General features: G+C 49.7%; 2 protein-coding genes across 2 annotated transcripts; both read left to right on the top strand.

The window, feature by feature from the left end:
- Positions 1-3,514: 3,514 nt before the first annotated feature.
- On the top strand, positions 3,515-5,810 carry NWD1 (NACHT and WD repeat domain containing 1). The gene is given in 5 exon segments (XM_039565970.1): positions 3,515-3,580; positions 4,464-4,750; positions 4,923-5,124; positions 5,246-5,579; positions 5,800-5,810. Coding segments are annotated over 5 exon segments (900 nt in total).
- Positions 5,811-9,681: 3,871 nt separating this feature from the next.
- On the top strand, positions 9,682-24,001 carry SIN3B (SIN3 transcription regulator family member B). The gene is made up of 19 exons (XM_039566229.1): positions 9,682-9,759; positions 10,412-10,518; positions 11,301-11,454; positions 12,552-12,815; positions 13,206-13,349; positions 13,558-13,680; positions 14,151-14,240; positions 14,485-14,603; positions 15,238-15,445; positions 16,072-16,188; positions 16,542-16,780; positions 17,305-17,488; positions 17,715-18,309; positions 18,795-18,964; positions 19,485-19,658; positions 19,949-20,041; positions 20,328-20,422; positions 20,845-21,049; positions 21,415-24,001. Exons 2-19 carry the CDS (start codon positions 10,496-10,498, stop codon positions 21,643-21,645), a joined length of 3,228 nt encoding a protein of 1,075 aa, XP_039422163.1. The 5' UTR covers positions 9,682-9,759; positions 10,412-10,495; the 3' UTR covers positions 21,646-24,001.
- The last annotated feature ends 3,563 nt before the right edge of the window (positions 24,002-27,564 follow it).

Here is a 27,564-nt window from a genome sequence, read left to right as displayed (position 1 = left end):
GCCCCCACCCCAGCTGTGTCTGTGTTACCACAGTCCTTGGGATAAATAAACCCCCCTAACACTGCCTTTTTAGTATCAGTGAGTCAGGAATTACTTTATTCCTGTCGAGGGTTTGTGTGTGTGGCTGACAAAGCCCCAACCTCCACAGGACACTGACACAAAACTTGGTCACTTACTTTTAGCAAACAAAGAAATCAATGTTCATTGGTTCCAAGTTACATAATTCTCTTTGTTAATCAGTATTCTATCCTCTATTGGTTATTGATTTCTCACTCTTGATGTTGATTTGGTCTACATTCTTTAGTCCTTTTATCATCTCTTTCTCACATGGGGAGTCCCCAGCTTTCCAGGCCTTAATCTCCTCTGTACCTTCTGGTTGCTCCAATGTCCTTGAAGGGTCATAAATGTGAGATCCCAGATGTCAAAGCTTCAACATCCTTTGGCTCTGTTTATTGAAGCTGCTCAGGGTTAGTTTTAGCAACTTGAGGTTTCAGTGACTTAGTGATCAAAGTAACTCGAAGAGCCTGTGAAGAAACTTAACTAAGAAAAAAAGCTAAAAGTGGGTGCTGCTTTTGATTAATTAAAACAACTAATTAAAAATGAGTCAGGAAAGTTATATCATTTCCAACAACTGCAGCAGTGCATGAGCACCGGCCCTTGTCTTCCTGTTGCAAGGCCTCCTGGGCAACCACTACGGACACCTGAGGATTCCAAGAGACAGATTGGACAAGGGATAACCAGTGAGCTGCTGGAAAAAGAGGATGGTTCAGACAGTGAAGCAGAACAGCTGCTCAGCAACCTTAAAGCAAGAATTGCAAGCCACTGTCCCCAGCACCTCACAGTACAAACTGTGACCTGAAGTAAAGACTCTGGCAACCCTCAGCACAAGGACAATAATAAATAGCTGAAACAACTTTGTCAGCAGTCCACTGCTGTCACAAATCACCAGATTTTAGGGACTCTCCAATGCTGAGGACAGATCAGTGAGGAGCCAGGGCAGCTTCTGCAAGAGCTGGGCCACCACACAGCTCTGGGCCTGAGGAACTGCAGGTTTTTCTGCGGCAGACAGAATTTGGATAACACTTTCCAGTGTATTAGGCAGGACAACGATAAACCCCACACAACCCTCATCCTTTATGGGCCACCAGGCTGTGGAATGTGCGAATTATCTGAGCAGGTGCAAACTGCTGTAGGGCAAGACAGTGCTGTGACTATTGCTGAGGACATCCCAGCTCAGTTCTGCCCTTCACAGCCTGCTGAGGGACATTTGTTTCCAAATCCGTTTAGCATTTGATTTGTCACCACCTCCACTCCAGACCAACCAGGCTTGCAGTGACTTAGTCCTGATCCTCAGCAAACTCCTCCTCAGTCTTCCACTGTGGCACACGGACACTGGTGCTGCTCCTGGACTCTGTGGAGAGTTTGCTGCCTGGCCATGGGGCTCACAGATCCCACTGACTCCCATCAGATTGCCCTCCACAGGTCCACATTGTCATTTCCATTTCCACAGCAGAGCCCGATGCTCTGAACACCCCCCAGCAAGCTGTGCCTGAGGCTGGGGCACACTTTGAAGTAGGACTCTTATCCTGTGAGGAAGGTGGGAGATCCTGGAGGTACTCTTGGCATCAGACAGAAAACAGATAAGCCCAGCTCAATGGGCCTGTTTCCATCAGAGCTTCTCTCATGAGGGGCAAGCCCTGCACTTCCAGCTGGCCTTCCAGGAGGCCAGAAATGGGCATCTTACAGCTCCACTTCAGAGCTGCTGATTGCTGGCACAGCCCAGGACACCATGCACCGTCTGTGTGGGGACTGGAAAAGTCCCACAGCACCGTCCTCGTGGCTCACGTGCTTGGCTGTTTTGCTCCCTCATGGTGGGTGCTGCTGGATCTGGTGGAACAGCCTGTATTTCCTACTGTTCATAGGCAATCTGTCTAAACACAGTCAAAGCTCTCAGTTCTTTAAGCCTGTGAATGTGTTCTTACATATATTTAGCAAGGGTTACATTTCCCTCATGCCTGGCAGCCTATCTACACCAGAGCCTTGAAGGAGATGTTCTGGGATTACTTGAAGAAGGAAATTATCTCTGTGGCTTATCCAGGGTGTAAGCTCTCACCTGGGACTGCTATGCAGCCACATGAGCTAGCAGGATGTTCGGTGACTTGTTCTGGACAGCCAGAAAACCCCTCACCCTCCCTTTGTGGGTGTCAGTGTAAACAGTGAGGAGGGGGATAAATAATTTCCTTTCCTATATCTCACTTTGCTTGCAGAAACGGGCTGTCAGACACGGAACTTCTTCCCAGGCAATTTGTTGAAGTGCTGCAGCATCGTTACCTATCAAAACAAGACCAAATCAACAGGCATTTTCTTCTGGCAGATTTCTACAAGGGGACCTGGAGCTGGGGAATGAAGAAACCTCTTATGTTGCCACATATTAGCAGGACCTTGAGCGCTGACACAAAGGTGAGGAATATCAGCAGGTATTTCCACATAAGCTCTGGACCAGAGCTCTGTATTCTCCAGGCTGTTGGACAGGGTCTGAAATCAAAAGACAGTGGAAATAATACTAAAGAACACTATTCAGTGCTTCCAATGATCAAGATATATATACACGTTTTTTAAACTGGTATCTACAACCAAGGAGATCTAAAGAAGTTTTACAGACTGTCATTCACTCTTCACACATGTAAAATGCTACTGCAGCAAGGAAGGAAGTAATTTATTATTCCTCTGCAGAAAGGCAGCCTGCCTTAGATTGCAGCAAGAGAAATTTAGTCAGGAAAAACATTTCCTGCTAACAGGAAAACAATGGAAGCCCTGGAAGTGCTGTCTCCATACCAGGAGCTGGGTGTCTGGCACTGAAGTTGTGAAAACAAACAGCTCAATCCACACACCCACTGCTCTGGTAGCTCCCAGGTTGCCTCTCAGCCATTCTGGTTCTCTGACACTGCCCCAAACCTGAGGAAGTTGAGTGAATTGCCACTTCATTTACTTCATGCTGGAGGAACTGAGGAGCTAAAAAGGGATGTGCTGGGTAAGGAGAAGGGGTGTGCAGAGGTGTGCTTTGCTTCATGCCTACAGCCACGGGTAAGGGTCACACCCTTTCTGCTGTGCCGTGAGAAGGAAACTTGGAGAAAGGAAATAAGCTAACTTTACAAATTGTTATCCCAGAATTACCACCACACTCCTTTAGCAGCTGAAAGAAATCATCTAGATACTCCAAATGCCAGGAAGAAAACATATTAAAAAATCTACCAAATTTAGAAAAAACCCCAAACCATAGAGTGTTTAAAAGGTTACAGAAGGCATTGTGACAATGGGAGCCCTCCACATCCCCAGCAAAGCAGTCCTAGTTCCCCTGCAAGTGGCTGTTCATCCTTCCATCCCTTCCTTCCCCAAACCTCAGTCTTTTCAGAATAACTCAGGTGCATTCTCAGGGCTGATGTTCTTTGCTCTAATAGCATTTCTCCCTGCAGGGAATATAAAGTGGATCAGCTGTAAAATAACTGCCTCTGGAATGGAGAGTGTTGCTGATGGCTTTGCCATGTGTGCTGAACCTGCAGTCTCCTGTATAGCCCTGAAGGTAACACCCATTTCAGGGACACAGTGGGACACAAGAGTTTGCTGGGGAAAGAACGGGACTTTTCCTTTCCAAGTAAAAGTACTTTTATGAGGAATTAAAACCAGTGACTAATTTATCCATTCTGGGATCCGTAAAAAGATTCATACTCTGTCAGCCATCTGGATTCCCTTGCAGCTTTAAAGCAAACTGGAGGGCAGGGCACAGAGTGCTGCTCCTGTCTTCTCCTTGGAATACCCACTCCTTCCTCAGGGAAGAATCCTGCCACACCGTTACATTTCCCAGGTTTTACACTGGAGCCATCCCTGTATTACCAGATAAGGCCAGCTCAGCTCATTTCACGTTGTACATCACAGAAATCAGCTATGGCTGCTCTCACAGGCTCACCAGAGTCTTGTTCTAAAAGGTTTTTCTGTCTCTGCCCTCTCAGGGAGGAGTATAATCCACTCAGAAATGTTGGCCAGGCTTCTTCCCCTGCTGCCTTCCTGCCCAGAGCTCATGGGGCAGCTGTGCCAGCAGTGTCTGAGCTGCTGCAGGGTCTGTCCCTATCCCATGCTCATCCCACTGTGTGGATTTTTCCAGGTGGGGCCCTACACAAAAATCCCCATCAGAATCCTCAAAGGTAGGATCATTCCTGGGGCAGATACAGCCCAACGATATTTCTAATTGTCCATCTGCTATGAATGAGATGCAAGAAACACAATAAACAGAGCAAGGAGGAGAAAACCTCTATTTCTGCAGGAACCCAGCTTGGAGACAAAGGCAGGAGGAAGGTCCTGCGCCTTTGTGCTCGGCCATGCCCCAGCCCCATTGGCAACTGCTTCCACAAATGAGGGGAAAGTGGGTCATTTTGTCGTCAGGACAACAAAAGCACACACTGACCTAGATATGTCTGCAGGAACCTAATCTTGCTCCTGGCACAGACCACGGGGTTCAGACAGGACCGGGGGTTCCAGCTGGGGAAACACCGCACATAAACAAGCTCCAAAATATCCCTTTTCTCTCTGTGGCAGCAAGAGCAGCCTCTCCCTCCTCTCTGTGTGTCGTGGCAGGCGTCACAGCGATGGCACTTGGTCCTGATTGCCAGCTGCTGGTGGCAGCTTCCCAGGATGGCTCCATGATTGTCTGGAATATGGAAGTTTTTGAGATGCTGCACATCCTTCCTGGACACTCTGCTGAGCCTTCTCCACTTTTTGAGGCTGGAAAGCTGTTTTGATGCCTGAAAAGAGCTGTGACAGCTTGGCAGTCAGAGCTTTAGGCACACAGATATGTCCCAGCCATAAGCACTCTCCTAAATTCCAAAAGCACTGAGAATTCCTCATTTTGTGAGCCCCTCTTATTTTATAGCTGAGGTGAGGTGTGTGGAAGTGTTTGAAAAAGGAACCTGTGCTTTTTCTGCTGCCATAGATCACAGTCTGCACATCTGGAATTTGATTTCTGGCAGAGCCAGGTTTATTATCCAGGATATGCATCCCAAAGAACAGCCCTCACATCACCTTCATGTGGATGAGGGGAACAGGATTGTATATTTTTCTTCAGGTACAAAGGTACAGTCAGTCTTTAGCTTAAAGGTGCTGAAAGAACCACAACATTGCAGCCACAGCCTTGAAGGTTGAGGACAGAAAAGCCACCTCAGGCCTCGCTATTCCTTTGCCACCTCTTTCTTAGGTCAATGCTCGACACCTGGGGACAGCAGAACTCATCTTCCATATTTCTGGAGAGATGAGAGATGTGTGGATGTTTTCTGCAGTGCTCAGCCCCAGGCTGCTGCTTGTGACTGTGTCTGAGGGAGGAACTCTGAGTCTGTGACGCAGCAGCGCTGGTGAGCTGAGATCCCAAAAGCATCTCTCAGGGCTGCAGGGAGAAACACCAACATCCAGTGTTCTGATCCAGAGGCAAGGGAGGATGACAGTGGGATTTAGTGGGGGATCTCTATCCATGGTACACATCTGTTTGTTCAACTTTTTAACTCTATTTCTTGTATTTCTTATAATATCCAAAGGTTTGATGACCCGGACAACAGATCTGGTTGCCTGGCCTTCCTTCTCCATTCCAAACAGAGCATCCTCCTCAGACTTCACAGTTCCCAAATGGAGAAGCAAAACTCCATCCTGCTGCACTTTATAGCTTTGCAAGCGGCCAGAATGAATTTCACTGCTAATGCCTCTTTCTTTCACTCAGCTGTCCTGGCTTCATGTCTCACTCTTGCCTTTTTTGTGCAGATCTCTTCTGATGAGGGCAGTCTGCCCGAGAAGAATTCTCTCTGTGGTGGTGGCAAAGATGAATCTGTTCTCAGTGCAGGTTTAGTAGCTCCCATTCCTTAGGGAAGTGCTGGCAAGAGCTGCTCTCTCAAATGCCAAGGGTCCTTTCAAAGGGGCCAGCATGTGGAATTTCCTGTTGGCCTGGCTTTATTTAACTCTTCTACTTAAGGGGTCACAAATTTTGGGTGACATTCTCTTTGTGAAGAGGCAGAACATGCCTGGGCACCAGGAGCCCTTTCTCTAGGGAATGAGATGTAAGCAGTGAAAGGGACTTGAGATGATTACTTTTCACTGTTTCTAAGCTTGCCTTTGGGCTTCTCTTGAAGGAAATAGAGGAATTAAATCATAAGGACATGTGGTTGAAGGGGATTGGAAACTTCCTTGGCTCAATAAATCAGTAACTAACATTTTATTGTTGTAGGCTTTAAGGAGTATGTGTGAGTGTACCTGGCAGATCCAAAGGGATTCCACAGGTTCCTAGAGACAGATTTGGAACATGAAGGAGTAGTTCCTATGGCTGTTATCTCTGCTGGCAACTGCAGCCTTGTCCCTGGCTCTCAGGCTGCATCTGTCCAGGCAGGGAAGAAGGAAGGGTGGGCAACTTCCCAACCAGGGGCATCTCTTAAAAATCCAGCTCACAGAACATGCCCCTCATTCAGGAAAGGGGTTGGGTTGATCCCCAGCAACCTGTGTGGATTTGCAGGCCTGAACATGTTTCTAGTACTGCCACACTTCTAAAAAGATGACCCTTGTTTTTACTGCTTCAAGTCTTTCTGTTCCCCTTTTATTTTTGATCTTGAGTGAACTTTATCCATTCATGGGCCCAGCCTCATGTCAGTGTGTGCCTCAGGCCTGAAATACAGTTTCATTTCTGAAATGTTTTAAATGTGAACTCCTAGAAGCTACCTTGCTACCCAGCTGTGGGCAGGAGCCAGATCTGGAGCACACACATCTGGAGCACCATCTCTTGCCAAAGCAACAGGTGAAAAGCCAGCTCAGCCCAAGCTGGGCAGGATCTAATCAGGCACCTTTGAGAGCAGAGGAAGCCCATGGCTGAACAGCTCCAGGTGCTGCAAACAGAGTAAGAAGGCAATGTTTGGCCGTCTGGCCTTAGGCTGTTATCATCTGACAGAGACTGCTCCTTCCTGCTGCTTTAAAGCAAGAGATTTTGGGAAAACTGCTTGAGGCATGGAGAGCTTTTAAATCTCACCTCCAGAGATTTTGTCTGGAATAGCTTGTGACAGGTGAAAATCTGAAATATGAATAATAAGGAATTTCACGAGTAAAGAAGCCAACCACGAGCCCCATTTGAGGGCAGACATTCAGAGTAGGAACAGTCTCTGATTGCCTAGTTTTACAGGTGAAGGGTGTGACACACTGGACACATCTGCCCAGGTGAGATGCCCCAGCCAGATGCTGGCTGAGCAAAGCCGGCTCCTTTTCATGGGGCTGATCTCTGGGACAGTCCTTGCCTCCCCACTGAACTCCAGGCAGGATGTCACTCGCACCCCACCTCCAGAGCCACAGAAACCAGTCAACCACATGGCAATGAGCAGGCAGAAGCAGTTTGCCATAGCACACGATGATTTAGTCCTTGCAGATCCATGCCCAGTGATCCACAGGCCCACCCACACCATCAGAACTCAGATCCCTGGCTCCCTGATCTCCTTGGAGATTACAGTCATCTACAGCAAGGCCAGCAGGGATTCAGTCCTTCAGGACTGCCCTGGGGCCCGAGGGTTCCCTTTGGAAGGTCACAGAAGCAGATCTCCTGCTTGGCAAGCGGCCCCAGGGAGCAGCAGGCTGGCAGTGGATCCGATGATTCCCTGCAGTGTCTCTGGGACTTGGAGCTCTGTCAGCAGCAACTTGAGCTGAGCTATTCTGAGGCACCACAGCGTTGAGTGTCAATGGTCAGTTACTGCCCCGGGCTGCCAGGGAGGATGCAGCTGATTCCCAAGGAGAATACCCAAATCCTGTCAAACTGAGAGGCACAAGCTTTTCCCAGCATCCAGGGCTGGTTTGCAAGCATCCTTACAGCTGGATACACCACCCAGGTGTTGGTGCTGTCAGTGGCTGAGGGCTGGTAACTCTGCTCTGACAGAAAACTCAACTCACAGGAGTTCTTTGTCTACGGCTCTTTCTGCTCATGTCACCAGGGTGAGACTCATGGCACAAACCAGGGAACAGGAAGAGACTTCTCAAGTTAATAACAGTAATAGAAAACAGAAATTGGGCCAGCTCAGGAGAATCCAGGAGGAAAAAAGAAAAAAAGTGGTGGAGGAGGTTGGATCAATGCTGATTTTCTTTCACACACCAAGGATGTGTCTGAGCTACTCCTTTCCACAGGTGGAATAAAGGGCTTTACTCTGTCCTACCAGGTTCTCTTTCCTGCACAGCTGTGAGTGCTTCACAACCTAGGAGCTGTATTTGGCTCCCATCATCCTTCCAGCATCACTACTGTAAAAAATATTCATTTTTATTTATATTTTTAATCACTGAATACTCTAAAACATGTCCACTTCAACCTGTATTTACCAGCACAACAATCTAATGCCAACCATCCATTTTCAGCTCACATCTCTCCTGAAAGGCCTTTGCTGTGCCTGCTTCTCCAAAGATGATAAATATGTGTATACTGGGTCACTGGATCAATCCATCACAGTCTGGGATGTTGCAAGTGGTGAGCAACTGTGAAAGAAAAAGTCTGTATTAATTTAATCCTTCCTGTATTAAACAGGCCTGTAGCATCCTTCATGTTGTCAGAAGGGAAACAGGCCAGAGGGCAGCAGTTTGTGCAAGCATCAGAACAGGGGATGGAATACCAAATCCAGAGGCAGTGTGTGACCATCCTGCCTGGAAGCTGAAAACAGCTGGAATATTCCAGCACAATACAGAGAAAAATATTCTGGGTTCAAATACCAGCAGCAACTTTAAAGGCAAAGCAAGAAAGACTTCCGCACGTCTCTCTTATGCAAATCATCTGTAACGCTTTAAGGAAAAACAAGCGGCACGGCGTATTTTTTTCCCCCCTCTCCTCCTTGCTCTTCATGTAACTCTGTTTCACTGAGTTCAGATTGCCTGGTGACAGGGACCATTGGAGAAAGTGGCATATTTTAAGCCACACTTATCCTGCTACCCCAGAGAAACCCTTGGCACTGAAGGGCTCCCCGAAGCCCCCCATGGCTCTTCCAACCCCGGCCCCTCCACACCCCCGGCTCTTCCAGCCCCTGGGGCTCCCCCAGCCCCCGTTCCTCCAGCCCCCCTCGGGCCTCACCAGCCCTCTCGGGCTCCCCCAGACACCCCATGGCTCCTTCAGCCCCATCTGAACCCCTCCACCACCCCCGGGCTCCCTCAGCCCCACAGAACCAGAGGCAGTTCCTCCAGCCCCGTCAGTTCCAGTTCTCAGCCCCCGGTTCCTCCAGACTCCCTGCGATCCCGCAGCCCCCTCAGGCTCTCGCAGACCCCCCGGGGTCCTCCAGCTCGGGCCCCGCAGGCCCTGCTCCCCCTCAGGCTCCGCTGCAGCCCCGGCGCTCCCTGAGGCGCCGCTCCCGCCGCGGCGCTCGAACGGCCGGAAGCGGCGGCGGGGGGCGTGGCCTCGGGGGGGGCGTGGCCTCGGGGCGGGGGCGTGGCCTCGGGGCGGGGGCGTGGCCACGCGGAGCGGGGCGGTGCAGAGGCGTGGCCAATCAGGGGGCGTGGCCAATGGGGCGCTGAGGGGGCGGGCCGCGCCGCGGGGGCGTGCCCAGCGCCGTGCGCGCTGACGCAGCGGCCGCGCGCGCGCGCCGCCGGGGCCGTGCTCGCCCGCCCGATTCCAACATGGCGGCGGGGGGCGGCGGCGGCCGCGGGGCCGGCGGAGGCAGCGCCCCGCGCTGGGGCGGCGGCGGCGGCGGCCGGGCCGCGCCGCACGAGAAGCTGCCGGTGCACGTGAGTGCGGGGACAGCCCCGGCGATCGCCCCTTTCCCACCCTCCCCGCCCCCGCGAAGGGCCGCTCCTCGCCCCCCCGGGACGGCCCCGCCCGCCCCCACCGTGACCTGCCCGGCCCCGGCCGCGGTGCTGAACTCGCCCCCCGGGGCTTGTCTCTCGCCCGCCGGTATTGGGGGGTGTCCCTGGGGCTTGTCTCCTTCGCGCCAGGGGCTCCCCCGCCCTCCTCCGCTGGTTCCGTGGGGTCCCCTGGGGCCGCGTCCTGTTCCCCCGGTACCGTGAGGGCTCCCCGGGCCTGTTCCCCCCTCCCCTGGGCCGTGCCCCGCTCCCCGGCCCAGCTGTTCCTCTCTGGTGCTGCGGTCGTCCTCCCCAGGGACCTGTTCCCGGCTCCCCAGTACCGTGCTCCCGTCCGTGCCTTGACACCCCCCCAGTACGGGAAGCCCACTCTCCCCAGTACGTGGTGCCCACCGGGGCGTGCCCTCCTCCGGCCCCCTCACCTGGTACCGAGTGCCCTTCCCCAGTGCTGTGGGACTCCCCCGGGGCTGGTTCCCACCCGCTACAGTGTCTTGAGGTGCCCCCGCCCCAATTCTGGGGCCGTGGGGGGCTCCAGGGCCTGTTCCCCCTGCCTGGGTCTCACCGTGTTCTCACCCCACAGGTGGAAGATGCACTTTCCTACCTGGACCAGGTGAAGATCCGCTTTGGCAGCGACCCTGCCACCTACAACGGCTTCCTGGAGATCATGAAGGAGTTCAAGAGCCAGAGGTAAAGCCCAGGTCCTGCATCCTGGGGTGCTCTGGGGAGCTCCTCAGCCTTTCACAGAATCCCAGAATATCCTGAGCTGGAAGGGGCCCTCAGGGATCATCAGTGCAGCCCCTGGCCCTGCCCAGACACCCCAACAACCCCAGCCTGGGCATCCCTGAGAGCGCTGTCCAAACGCTCCTGCAGCTCTGGCAGCCTCGGGGCCGGGCCCATTCCCTGGGGAGCCTGGGCAGTGCCCAGCAGCCTCGGGGGGAAGAACCTTTCCCTGAGATCCATCCCGAGCCCTGACACAACTCCAGCCACTCCTTCAGGTCTCACTCAGCCTTTGTGGGGTCTCTCTGCCTGTGCAGGGCCCCCCAGCCTTCACCCCATCATTCCCCCTCTGCAACTCACTGGTCTGTCCCCCAGTGGTGCAGTCACACGGAGTTGGAGAACTTCTGCCCATCCCATCATTATCCAGAGGTGAAATCCACAGAAGGCAAATCTGTTTTTACTGTCCACTCTGAGATCTTGAAGATAAGTGAAGCAGCCTGAGCACAGAACCTCTGGTGTGGCAGCCCTGGAGGTGGTGGGTGTCCTGCCCCTTTGCCAGCCTGCACACTCATCTCTCCTCTCCATGGATAACATTCCCAGGGCGAGGCTGCAGTGGTCATTCCATCTAACTGGGCTAATTTTTTTTTTAAAGAATTGTATCCCTAAGTTACCAGATGCTTCACATCCCTCTGGCATTTTCTGGGCTTGTGTTTCTGATTTGGATGAAAGTAACAAACCCCTCTCAATTTTAGCATTGACACACCTGGAGTCATCCGACGTGTTTCTCAGCTTTTCCATGAGCATCCTGACCTCATTGTAGGATTCAATGCCTTTCTTCCTCTGGGCTACAGGATAGAAATTCCAAAGAATGGGAAGTTAAGTATACAGTCACCTCTGAATAGTCAGGTAGGTCACAGAGCTCTTGTTCCCTAAATAAACTGTTCCATGGGTCACTGGACACGTCTGCACAGTTTAGGCTGTGGAGATTTATGTGTAGTGCATGTTGCTGAGGTGTTTAGGTGGTTTTCAAAGCCTGTGATAATGGGTGTAATATAAATTTAAATGTTTATTCAAAGAGTCATAGAGTGATTTGGATTGGAAGAGACCTTAAAGATCACCTAGTTCCCAATTTATTCTCAAACCTGGTAGTTTGACTTATACAGGAATGATGATTCTGCATGAAAACACCACTTCAAGACCAAATATTTCAGTCAGATTTGGAAACTGAAATTGTCATTGGCCTGACATTGTTAAATGGGTTCCCAGTATAGGTTGTAGGCAGTGACAAATTTCAATGAGAGATCCTGGAAGAATTGCACTTCCAGTCTTCCACTGATAAACCAGGAGACTTGTTTAGGCAATAGGCAAAAGTACACAGAACAGTCATTGAATTGTTTAGGCTGGGGAAGGTCTTTAAAGATCATGGAATCCCCATCAGGTACTGTTGGTGTGAAACACATCTGCTGGGGTACAGATGGATGTTGCCCCTGCTTGTTTTTTGTTGTTGTGTGGTTGTGGAGCTGAAACTCCATAAACTGAGCCATAAACTGAATTCTGCTGGTAAACTCGTGGTTTAACTCCAGTTAGTAGCAGGAACTACCTTTTAGATCTCAGCTCCTTCAAATCTCTCTGCTGCTTAGGAATTAACATCTGTAAGGGCCTTATGTTTGATACGCTGCTTAAAACTGCAGTTCCTCTGCAATAACCAGCAGTAGCAGGACCTGCAGTGGGGGCTGTTTGGTGCAGCCTCTCAGGTGAGGCCAATAAGGCTGTGACAGCCACAAGTCAGGTGGTTCCTACACCAGGGAGAACTTTGGGGGTTATTTTAACTGATGGAGTTAATAAACCAGGTAGGGAAATTGTTTAGTGACTGAAATGCTTTTTCTTCCTTCTTCATGTGACAATATTTTTTAACTGGAGATCTTGCCAGCACTGCTGCTGGGTTGTTGTGGAGCTGGTCCCTGATCCTTTTCCAACACATCTCCTGTGTCCTGTGCCCCCAGGTGCCCCCAGAGCCCGTTCCCAGCACGCTCCCTGGCAGTGGGCTGGTCTTGCACTACTCCCAGGAGAACTCCCACAACCACAGCGACTGCTCCGAGGAGTTTCGGCAGCAGCTTCCCTACAAAGAAGATAAATCCCAAATTCCCTTGGAATCTGATTCCGTGGAGTTCAATAATGCCATCAGTTATGTGAATAAGATCAAAACACGTTTCCTTGACCATCCAGAGATTTACAGATCCTTTCTAGAAATTCTTCACACTTACCAGGTAAAAAGCCTTCCGTGGAAGAGGCGGTGGGTTGGCGTTGGAGCTGTTGGAGTCGTAGTTGTCAAATTTAATCTCTGTCTGTTGAACAGACTTAGAGTCCCAAGGACTGGTCTTTATCCAACAAATGCCTTGTAGATATTCACAGGAAATGACAAAAAGTGTGAAAATTGTGGAACTTTTCAGAGTATAAAGAGGTTGTAGCCAGATCTGTCTTTACTCACTTTCAGCTGATTTTGTGATCCTGTGTGTGAAAGGAGGCCCTGTAACAACCTGGGGCTGGCTCAGAGTCCTTTCAAGTTCTGTGGCATTGGTGTTTCTGGCTCAGGATGAGTTTTCTGGCAGAGTGAGGTATTTTTTGACTCTGTTGAACATCTGTGTGTATCTTTTCAGAAAGAGCAGCTGAACACCAAGGGCCGACCCTTCCGGGGCATGTCAGAGGAGGAAGTGTTCACTGAAGTGGCCAATCTGTTCCGGGGACAGGAGGATCTGCTCTCAGAGTTTGGACAGTTCCTCCCAGAGGCAAAAAGGTCTTTGGTACGTGCTGAGAGCAGGGCAGGATATTGAATGCTCTGTCTGCATGTAGAATATGCAAAACGTGGGAAATCATACAGCCAGTAATGAGCTTTGCTCCTCTTCATTGTTTGGATTTTCCCAGAACAGGTGACTTAACCACATGCTCTGTGTCCTGTTAGGATTCTTTATTTGAGAGAAGAATGTTGAAGTCATTATTTATTTACTTCAGTTCACAGGAAATGGACCATGTGAAGTGAACAGTGCCCAGAAAACTGAGCATGAGAAGAATCTGGAGCACAGCAAAAAGCGATCCAGGCCACTGCTGCTGCGTCCTGTTTCTGGCCCAGCAAAGGTATCTTTCAGCAAGTAAAAACTTAGAGTAACCTGATATTACTTGTGCTTAGTAATTGCTGAGATAAAGGTGTCATGAGTAGTGTCTTTGTATGTAGGTGTATGAAAAACAAAATTTTGAGTTATTTTAATTACTGTAGAAAAAGGGAATTTTTAATGCATGCTTAAATGTGTGTGGTAACATGTTTGATACTAAATATCACAACCTTCTGTACTAAGTATTGGCCCTGGAAAGGGACAATTTATTGCTTCTGTGCAGAATCTCAAGTGATTCTCTTTTTTTGTTGTTTCTTCTTAGCTGGGAGACATTTGACAGAGATTGCTGTGAGGACGTGACACAGCAATGCCAGGTCACTGCTGGGGAAATGCAGGGTCTCAGCCTTTGCAGGGAGCTGTTCTGTGTCAACAGAGTGGAATTTGATGGCATTTGAGTCACAACATGTTAAATATAACTGCTTGTTCTTTTAACAGAAGAAAATGAAGCTGCGAGGTACCAAAGATCTGTCAGTTGCGACAGTGGGGAAATATGGGACGCTGCAAGAGTTTTCCTTCTTTGACAAGGTCAGTAATTGTTCTTTTCTCACATTTTTGGACTTATCTTCAGCCTTTTATGTGGTTGGTGATTGGTTGGTTTTGTGTATAATTTGTGTCAGCACTTAAGATGTTCCCTGACTTTTCAAGTGGTAGAGAAAGACCGACAAAAGTAAAAATAGGTGGGTTTGGAAGATGACTAGACAGATAATGAATAATTTTCTAAGTACAGGTGGCATTCAGGTGATGTGATCATCTCTCCAAACTGCTGTAGGTGCGCAGGGTGCTCAAGAGTCAGGAGGTCTATGAAAATTTTCTCCGTTGCATCGCTCTCTTCAACCAGGAGTTGGTCTCTGGCTCTGAGTTGCTCCAGCTTGTTACACCCTTTTTAGGGTAAGTTACTAACTTACTTCTCTGCCCTGTGGTACTTTGTAGGTCCTACTCTGTTATTTTTTGGACACATTGTGAACTTTGTTACTGAAGTTTTGGCTTTAACTTAGAACTATGTCGTGGGTAGCGCACAAGAAATTAAATTAACGTTTATCCAAAAGGAGGAGTAATAAAATCTGAACCTTTAAATTTATCTGTGCAGCTCTTAACGAGTATTGTGAGGAAACATTTTCCTCTGTCTGTTCACACTCCCTGTTTAATATCTCAAAGTGTAATAAAGGTATAAACATGAAATCTGAGAACAGGGCTGTGAGAAGGATAAATAGCTCCAGCTCTGCTGCGAGCCTCCTGAGCTGTTTGGCTTGCAGCAGAAGAGGGAGAGTCAAATGGCAAGGATCAGTTTCTCCTCAGGCACTTTAGGGGAGCATTTGTATAGTGAAGGGAAATTGTTTTCCTGCCTTCAGTAAAAAAACCCTTAAAGCAATTCAGAGAGAATGATAACAGAGGTGAGATGTTGGTGAAAGATTTCTCTCTGTAACGCTGAGTTTGTTTAGATATTTCTGCCTCCCTTTTATGACACACATTAACCACTCTAAAAATGTCACAGTGAAATAACAAAATACTTGTGTTTTTGAAGGAAATTCCCAGAACTCTTTGCACAGTTCAAGTCCTTCCTTGGTGTGAAAGAGCTTTCCTTTGCTTCTCCGCTGAGCGACCGCTCCGGGGATGGAATGAGCCGGGAAATTGATTACGCTTCCTGCAAACGCATCGGATCCAGTTACCGAGCTCTCCCAAAAACCTACCAGCAGCCAAAGTGCAGTGGGAGAACAGCCATTTGCAAGGAGGTACTTTAGGGTCAGGCTGTTCAGTCCCTGAACACACATAAATTGGAGTGCGGCCATTTGCTCCACAACTTCTGCATGTGGAGTCCCCTCTTCAGTGCTGATTCCCTTTACTCAGCCAATTTATTGAAACAGTACCCACATTTTACTAATTTTATCTAAACCCATCTCAAATCACATCTTTAATACCTTTCGAGTCTGTGTGCAGACACAAATGTGTTCCTAAAGACCGAAAACAATATTAAATACCCTGGGATAAACTTTTTAGGAGTGGGCCAGTATGACCTTTGGGAGCAATTTTTCTCTGGAAGAGCCCTGTGAGGCACTGCCTGAGGCCCCATTCCCACTGTTGTGGAGAGCTCTGTCTTCTTTTTTTTACAGTTGCTGATCACTGCAGAGTGATCTCTGTGTGTGAGGTGATAGTGAAGGTGTTTTTGAGTTTTCTGAGCAGCAACCCAGCAGTTCCACACAGACCTCAAATCTGGGGAGCAGTGACCTGGGAATTAGGTCTGTAATGTCCTACAGAACCTCAGGGAAGAACTGTGCAAAAAGATGAGAGAGAAAACCCCATGAGAACAGCTCTGGGCTCACAAGGCCCTGCTCAATGTCGTGTCTTTGCACTGTTGCAGGTGTTAAATGATACCTGGGTTTCATTTCCATCCTGGTCTGAAGACTCCACTTTTGTCAGCTCCAAGAAGACTCCCTACGAGGAGCAGCTGCACCGCTGCGAGGACGAGCGCTTTGAGGTACCTGTGCTGCTGAGCTCCCTTTCTGCTTCCTCAGAAAGCAAAACCTCTGGATTTTGCTGAATTAATTGGTGGCCAGTTCCTGGAAGTTCTGTTAGCGTTTATTGGTTTGAGATGGAGTTTGGTGTGTTGTGCTTGGAGTCTAATAGTTCTTCCTAGGCATGAGTCCAGTTCTAAATTGCATGTGACCTTTGGGAGAACTGGCAGAGGTCTGTTTTCCAGTAAAAACTTTCCTGATGCTTCCTGGCTCCACCCATGGGGCTGGAACACCTTCCACAAACCTGGGCTGCTGCTGCTCTCTGTGTTCCTGCTCTGCCTGTTCTGACACTGTGTTTTCTGGGAACTCTCAACAGCTGGATGTTGTCCTGGAGACCAATTTAGCCACAATCCGTGTGCTGGAGAGTGTGCAGAAGAAACTGTCCCGCCTGACCCAGGAGGATCAGGAGAAGTTTCGTCTGGATGATTGTTTGGGGGGAACCTCAGAAGTGATCCAGCGCCGGGCCATCTATCGCATCTACGGTGACAAAGCACCAGAGATCATCGAGAGTCTTAAGAAAAACCCAGTTACTGCTGTTCCCGTTGTTCTTAAGAGGTAATTCCCACTGTTCTGTGTTCTTTAAGAAGCTGATAAGGGATTTTTAAAGCATTTTTAAACAATGGGACAAGAGGACATAGCTGCAGGCTGCTCTACTGGAAGTTCTGGTTGGACATCAGGGGGAATTTCTTCACAGGAAGGGTTGTTAAACACTGGAAGGGGCTGCCCAGGGAGGTGGTGGAGTTGCCATCCCTGAAGGTGTTCAAAAAACAGCTGGACGTGGCATTCAGTGCTCTGGTCTGGTTGTCAAGGCAGTGACTGGTCAAAGGTTGGACTCAGTGATCTCAGAGGTCTCTTCCAACCTAAATGATTCTGTGATTCTGTGAACTGTTTTTTGTAGGTGTTGTTTCAAAGGATAAGTTGTTATCAGCGTTGCTGCTTTTTCAAATTTATTTATTGCTTCTGGGAATAAATTCCAGTTTTCCACTGAAAACTTCTTGCTGCACCACAGCTGGCTACATTGAAATGTTTGGGGTGTGTTTCTGTGCCTGTCTCCCTGAACTGACTGTTCATTTATGCAGATTGAAAGCAAAAGAGGAGGAATGGAGGGAGGCCCAGCAGGGCTTTAACAAGATTTGGAGGGAGCAGTATGAGAAGGCCTATTTGAAATCCCTGGACCACCAGGCCGTCAACTTCAAGCAGAACGACACCAAAGCTCTGCGCTCCAAGAGCTTGCTGAATGAAATTGAGAGTGTCTATGACGAGGTGTGTATGACAGGGAATGACCCCTCCTCCATGCCCTTCCTTGGCAGTGTGACCTAGATGTGTGCATGGCACCTGGGACCGTGTGGAAGTGGTTGGAAATCGGGAGATTTCTTGGTCAAAAACAGCTGTCCCAAGCACAGTGTTAATACTGGCTTATTTCTCCTGGCAGGAATGGCTCTTGAGCATGGATTGGAAGGATTTTAATCTATTTGTCTCTTGATTATAGCATCAGGAGCAGCATTCAGAGGGAAGGAGTTCATCCACGAATGAGCCTCATCTTATCTTTATCTATGAAGATAAGCAGATTTTGGAAGATGCAGCATCTCTTATCAGCTATTACGTGAAGAGACAGCCCACCATCCAAAAGGAGGATCAGGCAACCATCAGGCAGATTGTGCATCACTTCATACCCGAGCTGTTCTTCTCTCAGCCGCCTGAGCACAACATTTCTGAGGAATCAACAGATGAGGACAGAGAAAACCACCAGGGGCAGAACCTGGATACTCCTGAGCTGCGGAAAAAACACGTGCCTGGGCCTCCAAGCAGTCCTTTGGAGACCAAAGCAACCTTCTGTGATGTTACAGCTGCTGAGCCCCACAACACCCTGGATGATGTTTACAGCCTCTTCTTTGTCAATAATAATTGGTATTTCTTCCTCCGCCTTCACCAGACTCTGTGCTCCAGGCTCCTAAAGATTTATCGCCAGGCCCAGAAGCAGCTTCTGGAATATCGGACTGAGAAAGAGAGAGAGAAGCTCCTCTGTGAAGGGAGGAAAGAAAAAACCAATGATCCAGCCATGGAGCTAAGACTGAAGCAACCAAGTAAGAATAATGCAGGGCTTAGTCCACTCTTAATGCCCTGGTTGCCAGTGCTCCATTGTGTATGTCTGGGTAACTGGGACCACCTGTGAGGGGTGTGGAGGTGCAAACAACTCGTATTTGTGAGTTGTGGACACAGCTCCTTTAGCAGGGCAGTCAGTGTGTCATGGGCTGGTTCACAGAGACTTCCTGCCAGCCCACTGTGCTCAGGTGTTCTCAGGTAGGGATTGCAGGAATTCATTGTAGGAACCCGTCACTTGGATTTCCAATGTAAACAGCCCCACAAGGAAATAGTTATTGCCCAGGGCAGTCCTGGAAGTGCACAAGGGAAACTGTCCCAGCCTCTCAGGGGACCTGGCAGGGAACTGCCTGTCTGTAATGTCACTCTACTCTGGGTTTCGTGGTTCTTGAGCAGTGCTGCCTCTTGCACTGCTTGACTTCACTCTGCATTTTCTGTGTGTGAAATGAATGCCCTTTCCCCTGGCCAGGTGAGGTGGAGCTGGAGGAGTACTACCCAGCCTTCCTGGACATGGTGAGGAGCCTGCTGGACGGGAACATCGACCCCACGCAGTACGAGGACACCCTGCGGGAGATGTTCACCATCCACGCCTACATCGGCTTCACCATGGACAAGCTGGTGCAGAACATCGTGCGCCAGGTGAGGGCTGTGCTGGGGCTGCACATCACCCCTCACACACAGCCAGGCTTCTCCCAGTGCCCTGCAGAGCAACGGGGCACTGAGCTTGGAGCAAATTCAGGGAAAAGTTCTATCTGACAGGGAAACGCCCCAGCAGGAGTTTAGTGAGAGAATTCAGCTTCCATCCAGGAAGATGGGATTTACTCTTTCTGGCCTTTCCCAACATTTTTTGAGTTCCAGTCTTTTCAAAATTCTGCCATCCCCAAAATACATCTAAAGCAACACAAAAAATGTCCTGTTCTTCTTGCTCAAATCAGTCTTCCAAGCTGTAGTTTTCTAGTTAAGGCACATCAGCCCTTCACTCTCCTCTGTTCCTTTTATTGCAAACTCATGAAAAAGAGAGTGAAATGTGGGAAGTCTCTGGAGTTTTCTGCTTCAGCTGAGTGTGATGCCATGCTGAGTTTTACACTCCTTTCATGACACACTAGAGTTAACTCCTGGCCCAGGCCTGCTGACTGAATTCCCCCTTTTTTAATGGAAGCTTCACCATCTAGTGAGCGATGACATCTGCTTGAAGGTGGTTGAGCTCTACCTGAACGAGAGGAAGCGAGGAGCTGCTGGGGGTAATTTGTCATCCCGCTGTGTCCGGGCAGCAAAGGAGACCAGCTACCAGTGGAAGGCTGAGCGGTGCATGGCAGATGAGAACTGCTTCAAGGTAAGACCTTGCTGCCAGGGAACTTCAGAAAATCACTGAAAAACTTCAGAAAAATCTCCCAAGTGGCACTTGACCTGGCAGAAGTGGGTTTGGAAGCTCCAAGGTGAGAGAGTGAGCAATATGGAGAGAAGGTACCAAAATCAGAGCACAGACAGTGAGGGGACATTGTGGCTCACTAAGAAGCCCTGCTGCTTCTCTCCTAGCTTCTATTTGTTGTCCAAATGACTTGTGAATATGCAGCTTTTTATTGTCAACCCCTGCAGCAAATATTTTCTGTAACTTTATCACAGGTCATGTTTCTCCAGAGGAAAGGACAGGTGATCATGACCATTGAGCTGCTGGATACAGAAGAAACGCAGACAGAAGATCCTGTGGAGGTCCAGGTAATACCACAGTGACCATGGAGTCTGTGTACCACAAAGCAGATGTCTAAGAATGCTTTCCCTGCTTTCTTCTTCCAAAATGTGAGACTTTGCCAGGAGGACAAGTTTGCTTGGGAGGTGGGCAGGTGACTGTGGGGCTGTGGCCATTGACAGAAGTGGTGTATTAGCAAAAGAGTTTCAACATAAATCAGCCTCAGAATAAACAGCTTGGAAAGAAACAAGTTCTTTGCAGTGATGTTTGTCCTGATGAGGTGAAATCTCACTTGAATTGGTCTCCCTTGTGTAGCACCTGGCAAACTACATGGAGCAGTATGTTGGGGTGGAAGGAGCTCCCAACAACCAGAACGACGGCTTCCTCCTGAAACCGGTCTTTCTGCAAAGGTGAGCTGCTCCCTGCCCTGAGCCACACCTGCAGCAGCTGCTGCTGCCTCCTCCCTGCCCGTGTGCCAGTGGGTTTGGGTGATGTGCCAGTCCCGGGGAAATGCAGTCACTTTTGAGGGGCTGCTCCAGCCCAGTGAGCCGCACAGGGATGCTGAAAGAGAAATTTATGACCACTGCACTGAGGTTTGTTCATGGAAGTGTGTTTGGAATGGAGCGGGATGGATTCTGGATGGGATTCTGGGTCTACTTTGTTCCCATTTCACTAAATATTTGTCAGAGCTTACTGAGGAACATCCCAGAGAGAGCCTAAAAAACGAAACATGCGAATACAAGTTCCATACTTGCGCTGTGAGCCCTGTCAGATGAGGAGAATGGATAACCAAGTGTGTGATACATGCTTTGTCATCCTTGTTTTGTTCCAGAAACCTGAAGAGGTTTCGCAAGTGGCAGTGCAAGCAGGTGAGGGCCCTGCGCAGCGAGGTCAAGAGCTCCTGGAAGCGGCTGATCGGGGTGGAGAGCGCCTGCAACGTCGACTGTCGCTTCAAGCTCAACACCCACAAGATGATGTTCATCATGAACTCTGAGGATTACATGTACAGGAGAGGAGCTCTCTGCAGAGCCAAGCAGGTACATCTCCCTTTTACTCCCTGTGCAGCCCGGGCAGTAGCAGAGGTTGAGGGTGGGAGCCAAAACGCAGGGACCAATAATTCTTGTGGCTGAATTCCTGCAAGCTACACCCAGAAGCTACTACTGTGTGTTGGGTGTAGCATGGAGGAGAGCTGGTAAATTCTCTGTGCTTTGGGTTAGCTTAGCAGTCTTTACATGCAAATTTTAAGTGGGAGTGGCAAACATTAGGAAATAGAGATGGTTAAACGCAGGTCTGTGGTTTCCTGTTTGTGTTGTGCCCAAAGCATTGCACATCTCAGGTAGAGCTGAGGGCTTTGGCTTTTCCCCCAGGAACCTCTCAGTGATCTTCACTGTCCTGCTCTCAGGTCCAGCCCGTGGTGCTGCTGAAGCACCACCAGCAGTTTGAGGAGTGGCACAACCGGTGGCTGGAGGAGAACGTGTCCATGGAGGCCGTGGATGTGGTTCAAGACTGGCTGATGGGGGACGAGGACGAGGAGATGGTGCCCTGCAAAACCACGTGTGAGACAGTGAATGTCCACGGGGTGCCAGTGAACAGATACAGAGTGCAGTACAGCCGCCGTCCCGCTTCACCCTGAGCACCCAGACGAGTCAGAGCGTTGCTGGTGAAGCACATTTACTATGAGAATAGTGGTGGGAATGCAATGTATGTATTAATGATATTTATCCAAACAGCATTTTACTTTGGATTATCATGTATTTTCCATATGGCATAGACTTGTCTCCTTGCAGTGTAATCCTCCAGCCATCATGAAGAGACTTTTAAAAGCTTTTATGGGAAGGGGGCTCTTGGCATTGCCACACACTTTTCAGTAGTTTCCTGGCTTTAGGCCACTGCTGACCAGCTCAGTGAGGGGGTGAACTACCACTAGTGGCTTTGTTGGAGAGGTGGAGCTGGGCTGGTGCTTGAGCAGATGCTGGCAGCTGCTTCCACTTCGAAGGGTTTAATATTCCGTATCTTCCTGACTTTGTGCCGTCTTGGAGCCTGCAGAACTCTTCACTGTAACCTGGGAGTGCCAGCAGGGCTGAGAGCCCCTGGCACAAGGGGGGCTTTGTTATCCCTGTGAACCAATGAGGCAACAAATGACTCTTGTTCCTGGTGCTCTGGTGAGAAAAATGCCAAAACTGACACGGGGATGGCCAGCACTCCAGGCTCTGACCCTCCTTCATCAACCAAGTGTTCTGGAGCATGAACTGAGGGGAAGAACTCTGAGCTGTGGTGCTGGGATGGGAGCGATGCCCGGCTGAGGCCCCCCAGCTGCCGGTGTTGCTTTGGGAGCTGAGGACCTGCTGCAGACTCTGCCTTCTAGAATATCCACGGGGAGGAATATCCATGGGGAGGAATATCCATTGCGAGGTCTGGCCTGGTTTTTGGATTTGTGTTTTGCATGTTGGTGGGCAGCTCCAGAGCTGGGCGTTTCCCGGCGTCTCCCTGTGCATGCCCGGCCTCCGGCGCTCCACGGGGCTGCACCACGTCGGTGACATCGGCAGATGGAGCTCCCGGAGCACAGCTGGGAGCTGAGCTCTGGCCCTTGGACTCTCCTGTTTCTGCTGGGTCAGCACAGGCGCTGGGTTTGCAGGGACACAGGAAATCTGCGAGCAGCAGTGTGAGATCCAGCCGCAACCATCCCGGACGAGCTTTTCCACTGCAGCAGCCGTACTGCTATCGAAGCTTTTTTTGCCGTGAAACCTAACACAGCCTGCCCTGATCTGTGCAGAACACTACACCTGACTTAATCTAGTGAGAAATCAAGGAAATTTACTCGTGTCTGTCCTGCAGCCCCACTGTGACTTCACTCCTGTTTTTCAGGGGCCAAGGGCAAGCACGCTGTCCATGGAGTGTATTACAAACATAATGTTTTGAGGCATACCCAGCCTCCTTTCAGCTTTGCTTCCAACTTTTCCCTGGCTTTTGGGGCAATAAACCCCCACCCTGAAACTTTCTGTGGCTTTGATTTTTAGGTTATGATTTCTGCCAGACCTAAGGAGCAGCCTGTAGGATTTGTCCTGGGTTATTTCCACTGTACGACATTTGGTTTCGCAATTGTCTCACTTGACAGTAGAAAAATTGGCCTTTGGGGTACGTTTAATAGAAAACTGTCCTGAGTCTTTGTCTTTTCTGCAAAATAATCTGTGGGAGGGAAGGAGGGAGGCCACTCTCTGGCATTTGTGGCCACTTGCACAACCACTGCCAGCAGAGACTTTTCATCAAGAACCCATGTTCTCCTCATCTGGGTCTCTGCTAAACTTTGGTTCCTGAAATGATCTGAAGGTTCTTCCCCTGCCCTCGTTGCAGGGAGTGATAAGAGAGCACGTGGCTCTGCGAGGGCTGGGGGGAGCAGGGGGACAATCCCAGTGCAAAGCACGGTGTCCCCCTTTCCCTTCCAGCCAGCTCACTAAACACACCTCAGTCCTGCTCACCTCTCTGCTGTCTCCCAGTGGAGATGACAATTGTGCCAAATTTTATGGTTTTATGATAACAGAAAACTGTTTACTAGAAAATAGATGGCAACTTGTGGCTTAAAATGCGTTTGATTCCAGGTGTCCCAAGGTGGGCACCACACCTGGGCACTGTCCTGTTCCATCAACCCATTCTAAGTGTACTTCAGGTATTTTTAAGCATCCTTATTTTGTAAACCTTAATTTATAATCTGAACTGATTAAGCAAGACTTTTGCCCTTTGCAGTGCTATTGTCTCGAAGCTGAGAGCAGCAAGGGATGTGAAGGGAGTAACGGGCAGATTTGAGAGGGGCTTGTTCATGTCTGAGGGTCTCAGCTGTGTATCTGCACGACCTTGAGTCAAGAGTTTGTTCTTCCATTTGTTTGAAGGATCTTTGCTTTTGGGCTTGTAATTGCTTTGCCAGCTCCTTGAATGTAGTTTTTTTTATATTTATTTGCACATTCAAGTAAAATAAAATACTGATTTTAAAAGTCTGCAGCTCTCACTGTTTTGCATTTCTTTTCAACTAATTTAAACTTTGTGACAACCCCCAGAATTGATTGGCTCGTACCTGAAACTGGATTTTAAATGGTAGACAAATGCAATTGAAAGGTTGAACGAGCAGTTCCTGGACAGGCTGCAGGATGTGCTGATGCATCTGTGTGTCAGCAAGTGCTGCGTGAGGGTGTGAGCAATGCACTCGTTAATGGAAAAGGGAAATACATTTCCTGCAAGCAGCCCCCAGCAGCGATCCCGCGCAGGAGCTGGGGCTGCACTCATGTGGGAGCTGCCAAAACCTTTCCTGGAGCCCGTGGCTGGAGGGGAGCAGGGAGTCCAGGGGGTGGCACAGTTGCTCTGCCACAGAGAGGTTTCAAAAGCAAACATTGGAACGGCTGGAGCTGGGTCAGGGCTGGGCATGGAGCTCAGGGAAAGGTTCTTCCCCCCGAGGCTGCTGGGCACTGCCCAGGCTCCCCAGGGAATGGGCTCGGCCCCGAGGCTGCCAGAGCTGCAGGAGCGTTTGGACAGCGCTCTCAGGGATGCCCAGGCTGGGCTTGTTGGGGTGTCTGCGCAGGGGTTGGATTTGATCCTTGTGGGATCCCAGCTCTAGGACTGTGTTGTGCAAGGCAGTGCCTTCTTGCAGCCTGGTTCCTTCCTAGCAGCACCTTTGCCAGAGGTGAGGCACAGCCCAGGCCTGGCCCCAGGAATTACACACTGAACACAACCAGGGCTCAAGAGAAGGGACTGATTCCAGTTCCCAACCCCACAAGCACATCTGCTACAGGTTAAGACAACACAACTGCAACCATGAAAATAACCCTCCACCCGCCTTTCCCTCAACCTCCCCAAATTCCTGGGTAATAACATGTTTAACTGTGCTCCCTGTGAGCTCTGCACGACAAATGAATGAGTGGATTTTGCAAATTGAGCCGTAGTGATGTGACCCAGAGCTGATAGGAGTTTCCTTTACATCATCCCCAACACTTGCGTTGCCATAACAAAAGGCAGCTCTGCTCTCTGTGCAGCCCCCTGGTTGCTCACAGGGAAACAAGTTGTTGTTCTCCCAATAACAATCCTCTGGTGCATCAATTGCACGGAATAATTTGATTAAAATGATGGCAGTGGGGTCTCAGAGGACACAGCCCACTTTGCACAAGTCTTCTCTTGGCCCTCTCATAAAGGGGATGCTCCCTGTGCTCGAGGTGAGGGACAGCCAGATGTGACATAAGAGTGCTTGGAGATCTCAGCGAGGGGACAACTCTGGCAACAGCAAACAGCTTAAAAATATCCTTCAGGTTTGCAGGATGGAATAGGTATCAGTAGTTTGCTCAATTGAATTCAGAGTTGCTAAAGGAAGTACCTGAGTTCAGCATTTAACATTCCAGGACTCTTTTTACGTATTTCCACATCACAGGGATGCACCAGGAGAGTCAGGGCTGTGAACCAGTGAGAGAGTCTAGAACTGTGTGTGAAAACATAATTAGAGGTTTTCTTCATGTTTTAGCCATTGCTCTGGATTAGAGCTAACTCCTTGTACCACCTGTTCAATTTGAAGACTAAATCAAAATCTAGCAGCTCTTAACCTGTGCTAAAGAATGAATCTAAAGAGTCCTGGTGCTGAAAAGGGACGATGATGATGATGGTGATGATGATGACAATGATGATGATGGCTGTGTCAGGCCAGGTAGCCCCCACCCCAGTGCCACTATCTTGCTGAGAAAGGCCCCCCAAAAGCTATTCCAGAACACTGAGTGTGTTTTAGGGGTGTTGATAAGCTTCAACCATTCCTGGAAAATGCCTTCACATGGACTTTTACAGTGTGAAGTGAAAACTGCAGGCAAGCAGAAGAGCAGTTCTGAAAAACCTCCCTCCTCAGAAGCGCTGCAGCAGCGTGAGGCCGAGCAGAATGTGCGGAATCACCCAGGGAAAAGGCTGGGCGGGACCCCAGAGGAACAAGAGAGCCGTGGTACAAACAGGAGGGAGAGGCAGGGGCATTCCCTGGAGCCATGGAGAATGTCAGGCAGGCCCAGGGAGAAGGAGGGGACCTGGCAGTGTCTGAGATTCGAGGGAACCTTGTACACACAGAGCCTGCAGAGACAGCTCCGAGCTGCTGCTCAGGAACCCTCTGGAGCCGCTGGAACGGAGCAGCAACAGCGAATCCCATCACTTACCCACCGCAGTTTGCTCTTCCAAGCCTCCAAGATGTATGGGACTGGCCAGGTGGTGTCCGTACCCTCCCTCTGAGCTCTGAAATCCCCAGCCTGTTTCCAGCATTACATCTTCTGGGTTCAGAGCCCCGGAATAAAAGAGCCCCTGCTCCCAGGAGATGATCTATTGCACAATGAATTACTTTAAAACCAAATTGTTACCCCACAGGGCAGGGATCACACGACTTAAAGAGATGTTAACAAGCCGTGACAAACCTCTGGCATTAGAATTTTCAGGCAAGCTGTTCTGCATCTAAGGCAGTCACTAAAGATCACACAGCATCTGAAAAATGAAGGATGCAGCGATGAGTAACCCCTCTCTGCTCCACTCCAGGGACCTGCCCATAGGAAGCAGGGCTGTGATTTGCACACTATCTGAACCTGATTATGGCTAATTTTTTGCATACAGAGCATGGAAAGGATCCTGGCTGAGGCATGGAAAATATGTGGCCACATGAGTCATTCTGTAATGGTTCATAAATCCTGAGAGAATCACAAAAGCAAAACATCTAACATTGCATCTTCCCTCTCCCTGCCAGTGGAACTCCACCTCTCGACATGCTCAGCACAAGGATGTGGGAATATGGTGAAAGCAAAGGAAATAGGATCATTTTCTCCTTGGAATAGAAGAATCTCATCAAACAGCAGCCAGGCTCAGATTTTCAACCTTCACAGAAGAGGCCATTCATAAGGAGAGGAGAAAGAAACGAGCTGCTCCTCAGGTTGCCAAACCAAATTTACAGTTCCTACTGCCTGGGCTCCAGCTCCTGTCCTTCCTCCCCTGCAGAGCCAGGCAAGGACTGCAGAGAACAGCCCAAACCCCAGCACCCTCTCTAGCCATGACCTCCTGTCCCACTGGCCTGCGCTCTTGATGGCCAGGGCCACGCTGAGGCTCTGACACGGGAGATGGGAGAGGATTTGGGAGCAGAGCAGAGCACAGAAGGGACCTGCCCAGGGGGTCAGAGAAGGGGGGACCAGGCAGCAAAGGATCTGGAAGGCTCAGGTAACATCTGCCAGTCCCTGTTACAGCATTATCTGAGTTGTCCTCTGGGCACAACCAGCAGCTCCACATGCTGCTCCGAGTTCTCATCCCAGGCAGAGTGGGGATGGTGCAGGGTGGGACTGCTCAGCTCTGGGAAAAGACAGCTTTTTGTGGGGCAGGAGTGGCTGGAACTCCCCGTTATCTCCCCAACAGCAGGGACTTCCTGCATGCCCTTTGCAGGCCCCTTTCCTGCTGGATGGAGCTGCTCTCCCTGTCCCAGTGGTTTTCAGCGGAAGCAAAGCATCTCCCTCACTTTGCCACTTGCCCTTGGTGTGCCACAGTGCTCCTGCTGGTGCTTTCAAGTGCAAAG

This window comes from Corvus cornix, chromosome 28 (assembly GCF_000738735.6).
Source record: "Corvus cornix cornix isolate S_Up_H32 chromosome 28, ASM73873v5, whole genome shotgun sequence".
NCBI classification, from domain to species: Eukaryota; Metazoa; Chordata; class Aves; order Passeriformes; family Corvidae; genus Corvus; species Corvus cornix.
Note: the sequence above shows the minus strand (reverse complement) of the source record. Positions and strands in the feature narration are given on the sequence as shown.

Bases quoted from the DNA above. Each gene is read 5' to 3' on its own strand.
- SIN3B (XM_039566229.1), top strand. From the start codon at position 10,496: ATGAAGGAGTTCAAGAGCCAGAG. The intron at 13,350-13,557 runs GTACGTGCTGAG...TATTTACTTCAG, and splicing joins CAGAGGCAAAAAGGTCTTTG to TTCACAGGAAATGGACCATG. The intron at 20,423-20,844 runs GTGAGCTGCTCC...GTTTTGTTCCAG, and splicing joins AAACCGGTCTTTCTGCAAAG to AAACCTGAAGAGGTTTCGCA.